This window comes from Punica granatum, chromosome 2 (assembly GCF_007655135.1).
Source record: "Punica granatum isolate Tunisia-2019 chromosome 2, ASM765513v2, whole genome shotgun sequence".
Taxonomy (NCBI): Eukaryota; Viridiplantae; Streptophyta; class Magnoliopsida; order Myrtales; family Lythraceae; genus Punica; species Punica granatum.
In genome coordinates this window covers 6,014,417-6,019,705 of record NC_045128.1, presented here as the reverse complement: position 1 = coordinate 6,019,705, position 5,289 = coordinate 6,014,417, and the positions used below count along the sequence as shown (strand labels likewise).

General features: G+C 34.1%; 1 protein-coding gene across 1 annotated transcript; it reads left to right on the top strand.

Annotated features, from left to right (window-relative positions):
* The first annotated feature begins 1,367 nt into the window (after nt 1-1,367).
* On the top strand, nt 1,368-1,800 carry LOC116194985 (protein RADIALIS-like 1). Its single transcript, XM_031523928.1, has one exon. The coding sequence runs from the start codon at nt 1,540-1,542 to the stop codon at nt 1,789-1,791; it is 252 nt and encodes an 83-aa protein (XP_031379788.1). The 5' UTR covers nt 1,368-1,539; the 3' UTR covers nt 1,792-1,800.
* The last annotated feature ends 3,489 nt before the right edge of the window (nt 1,801-5,289 follow it).

Genomic DNA, 5,289 nt, shown 5'->3' with positions numbered 1-5,289 from the left:
CTTGCACTGGAAAATTTTAAAAATCAACCTTGACTTTTATCCACTTGTCCTTCCCAATTTCTTCCCATGTTTTTTTTTTTCCAATTTTCTTACGTAGCCATGCTTATCTTCATGAGTGCTTGCATCCAAAGTTTGTAAAATATCAGTTACCCAATGCCAAATATATATTCATTTATTGCTGATACCTAATGCCAAACACAAGAGAGGGACCCGTATATAAGCTATGAGATTTACTGAAAATGGTCTTGGCTTTGTTCTAACGCGTAGGCTGACATATGATCCTGACCAGCATGCAAGATGAGATGATCTCTTCTCTTTCTAATGGATTTGAATTTTTCCTTAACAATATCCTTCCCACAAATTTGCAAAGGAACCTCTTCCCTATTTTGCTTTAGGGTCGGTACCGCAAGCCAAAGGATTCTTTCCGAGAATCTTTTCTTTCTTTGTACCGCAAGCCAAAGAATTCTTTCGGAGAATCTTTTCTTTCTTTGAGTAGTAATGACTGCTAGCTAGACTTTGAAGATGGCATCTCTTATTTATATGGTGTCTTGATATATTACTTCTTCTGTTTTTAACAATTTTGTGATATTGATATACATGTTATTATAACTCAACTTCAATCGATCATTTCAGCGCAATTTTGAAATGAGGTCATTCGACTGGTTGAGTTCTCTATAACCATTGTAATGGAAAGACTCTGCATATAAAAATAAACCACATGTGCGACCTGACCTTATAGAAGAGTTTATATTCGCTTGCACAAAAATCAATACAACCTTATCTCTCACGTATCTATCTATTCATACAACATCATCCCTCGTAGTAATCAAGATCAGTTCTAACATTAACAAATTAAAAATTATTGTTGCGCACTATTTTTTTTTTTTGGAGGAAGGTGAAGATTTCAAGTTACACTTTATTAAAAAGTTCTTGGAGATACTGATTCTCCTGCATGGTGGCTCTTCCCTTCCATACTAGCTCTCCTTGTCCTGCTCTATGTATCGTGTGGTTCCTGAGGGGACAAATCAATACATATTCGCTCATTCATTCATCTTTTTCCAGGACATATGTGCCAACTTGCTAAGGCCCACTTTTATTTATGTATTTATGTGGATTATTGCATGCTCTAAGAACACAGTGTTTACTATCAAGACAGTTGTATTTCTATCAGAATATTTATTATCTAGATATATTTGATTTACGCTAAAAGAAATATATTGTATGTTTAATTGAATTCTTAGATGCGGCTCTTCCCATCTGCGTACACTATAGTACATCCAATGATACGAGCATTTTACGAAAATTTTCTGGCATCAGCGCCGGGGGGGGGGGGGGGGGGGGGGGGGGGTGGCGCTTCTCCTGCTTATAAAAAGGCACGCATGGCCACCCTCTCTTGCTCATACCATCAGTTGACCAACAAGTCTATTATTTGACTCATTGTCCCTCTCTTCCTATCCTCTCCTTTCGCTCCTCATCTCTTCACATTTCACCAGTCAAATTGTGTCCTTTCCGTTGTATACAACCTTAGCTATCTGAGAAATGGCCTCCAGCTCGATGTCGAGGGGATCTGCCTCCTCATCCTGGACCCCTAAGCAGAACAAGGCCTTTGAGAAGGCGTTGGCTGTGTACGACAAGGACACTCCCGACCGCTGGCACAATATCGCAAAGGCGGTAGGAGGAAAGACCGCTGAGGAAGTGCAGAGGCACTATCAGGTGCTCGTGCAGGATGTCCAAACAATTGAGTCCGGCCACATTCCCTTCCCGAATTATAGGACCACCGAAGCCAACTAGTGATGAAAGGTAGCTTCCAACGGCAAATTGAAACACTCTTACCGCACTTACTAAATAATGCTATGACATGAAAATTAATTTTATCTCGACTGCTGCCTTCTTAGAATGACTTTCGGTATTTGCATATTATATACATATATATAATTATTACATGTATAATATTGTTGAAAAAGTGGAACATATAATTATGTCCTTTATGCTTTATTTAATTGATTTTGCTCAAGAGACCGGAGAGTTTTTCCAAAATGTGTCAACAAGGCAGTGGATTAACATTGATTGGATATTATTATTTTTCCCCTCTTTTTCTGTCGTACCATTGGATGTTATTTTGTTTCATTTATATATGTTTTTGTTTTAAGCTGATTGGATGTTGTTCACCTACACAACAAAATCAACATAAAAATTGCATGGGCCATCATGTTTCAGCTGTACTTTTCACGTGGCTTTAATAGACACCCCCGAAGTGATTTTGACTGAATTTTACTTTAATTTAATTAATTAATACGTTATATATATATATATATATATATATATATAAAAGCATATCCTTCTAAATATGAACTTCCTTATACTCGTTGTTATTCCATTTCTATCAAATGTTTATTTATTTTCATATCATCCTAAGTCCCTCTTCAGTCCCAACCCATTTCTCCACGAGAAGTATTCATAGTAACAGTTTTATCCAGCTTGGCACGAGCTACAGCTATTGCCGATAATGCCATTCTCGTCAGTTACTATAATTATATAACGAGAGATCACTTTTAATAATCCTTTTATTTACGGTGTCAATTAATTCATCTCATATGATCTTATTATCCAAACTGCAGGATGAAAAACATGAAGCTCCAGTGAGAGTATAATCTTTTGCCTGAAGAGATAATGAAGGTCCAGTGTAGAAGATCCTACCAAGCATATCATATATATTTTTATGTTATAATTTCCCTATAAGTCCATTGCCTCCTTAAGAAGCGTCCTGGTCCTTCTAGTTCCTCATATATTTCAGTTCGGCGGGAAGTTCTATATGTTCTCTTCCCAGCAGTGAAATATATGTTGCTTAGTATTTTCATGTGGGAATTATCGATGTACCAAATGTTCATTCAATATCCCATTTAAGGTCAAGTGTGATATGCATGGTTGTTAACAGTCTTAAATTTCTTCTCTCAGTCACAAGCAGGTCGTTGTCGAAATTTTCTATCGGTTGTCACTTTTCCTCAATTAATTAGACCAAGAAATTATCGTGCGAGTGATTTATTAATCGATGAGGAATCCCCTGTTCAACAGATATTCATCTGACTGGGATGTAAAGGATGCTGATCCAGGAATCAAAGATTTGAAGAACAAAATCCCAGTAAAATTCTGAAGAATAAATTCCTTCCGTACGGAAAGAGAAATCAAGCCATTATCTTCTGTATAAGATCACGCCGACCTTCGAGAAATTTGTGGATGACATATATATTGACCACTGTACTATAAATTAGATATGTTTAAAAGAAGAAAAGAAAAGAAAAAGTCAAAGTGTCCTGTATATATGTGTGTATCCGTATATATCGCCTGCATGCACGGGCACTTTTGACCTTTTAATTTAAATTGATATCTTCAATCCATTTCTCACCCAATTTTCCAGCATTTACATTCATTCTCTAGTCACTGAATTCTGCTTTATGTTTGTGTCTATAATATTGTACACATGATGATTCGTTCTGGAATTGATCCGGATTCGAAGTGTCATCCTAGCATACGAATCACAGTATTGGTCATTGGCTATACTGGTTCGTCTATTTTAATTAGTACAATAAAAATAACACACACAGTGTGGAGACTTATCAAATGAGGAAGCATAATCTCAAGTGCACTTGCACTCTTTGACATGCAATGAGATCGATTACAGTACAATTATATGTGACCGGAGAGAGGGGAAAAAGAAATGGAGCTAGACCAAAGATCGTGGCATACATATCAGTCATTGACGTTGCTCCTTCTTCCAGCCACATTCCCTACCTATTCTGCAGTCCAGTTACTGTACTTACATACGACGTATTTGTACAAGAATTTTGATACTTATTATGTCGTATATTTGATGTATACTTTGGGCCCTATAATTAAAGTCATATCATACATTTCATGTAACTTTGTACAGGAATTATGATACTTATTATGTTGTATATTTTGTCATATATTTTCGGGGTAAATTGTACTGATGGTTCAAAATATTTTACAAATATTTAATTATGGTCCAAAATATTTTTTTCACTACATGATAGTACAAAATGTTTTAAAATTATTTCATGATGGTACAAACCGTCAATTGGCACTAACGCCGTTAACATTTTGCTGACGTGGCGCGTCCTATGTGTCACTTTTGTTACGTGGAACCAATCGTAGTGCGCCATGTCATTTAAGAGAAAATAAAATTTTAAAAAGTCCAAAAAAATACAAAAAATAATTAAAAAAATACAAAAAAAGAGTAAAAATATTGGAAAAAAAAAAAAAAATTAAAATTTTAAAATTTTGAAAATTTTTTAAAAAAATTAATTTTTAAAATTTTTTAAAAAAAATACAAAAAAGAGTAAAAAGGGAGAAAAAAATAAAAAAAAGAGGGAAAAATTTGGAAAAGGGGGAAAATTAGGGGGAAAAAGGGGAAAAAAAGGAAAAAAAGGGAAAAAGGGAAAAGGAGGGGGAAAAAGAAGGGAAAAGAAAGGAAAAGGGAAGAGGAAGAGAAAAGGATTTTAAAAATTTTAAAAAAAAAAAAAAATTTTAAAAAAAATTTTTAAAAATAATTTTAAATAATTTATAAAAATTTAATATTTAATATTAAAATTATTTTTAATTTAATATTAAAATTATTTTAAATTTAAAATAATAAAAATTATTTTAAATTTTAATTTTAAATTTAAAGTTTAAAATTATTTTAAAAGTTTTTAAAATTTAAAATTATTTTTAAAAGTTTTAAAATTTTAATATTTTTAGAATTATTTTAAATTTTTCGGCCACGTTAGCAAGGAGGTGACACGTAGTAGCCACGTCAACGTCGGCTTGACGGCGTCAAGCTCGAGTTGACGGTTTGTACCATCATGAAACAACTTTGAAACATTATGTACATCATGTAGCGAAAAAAATTTTTTGGACCATAATGAAACATTTGTAAAACATTTTGGACCACCAGTGCAATTTACCCTATATTTTCGCGTAAACTGTTGCTTCTCGCTATCATGACTACCCAGCACCAAAGATGAACTTGATCCCTCATGTCGCTATAGGATATTCTTTGTATCATATGGTAAGTATGTATCGTAGCTATTGTATTCCAATTGGGCTTATAGGGATTCGAGTTCATTTCCACTTAAAAGTTCAAGCTGATAAATGGTAGTACAAAAATCTCATATAAATCAATGGTTGTTCTTTTATCTTTTTCATGTGGGATTATAACTCCCAACACCCCCTCACGTGCAACATGTGGTTTATTTCTACCTACACGTCGTCACCTGCCTTTAAATACCC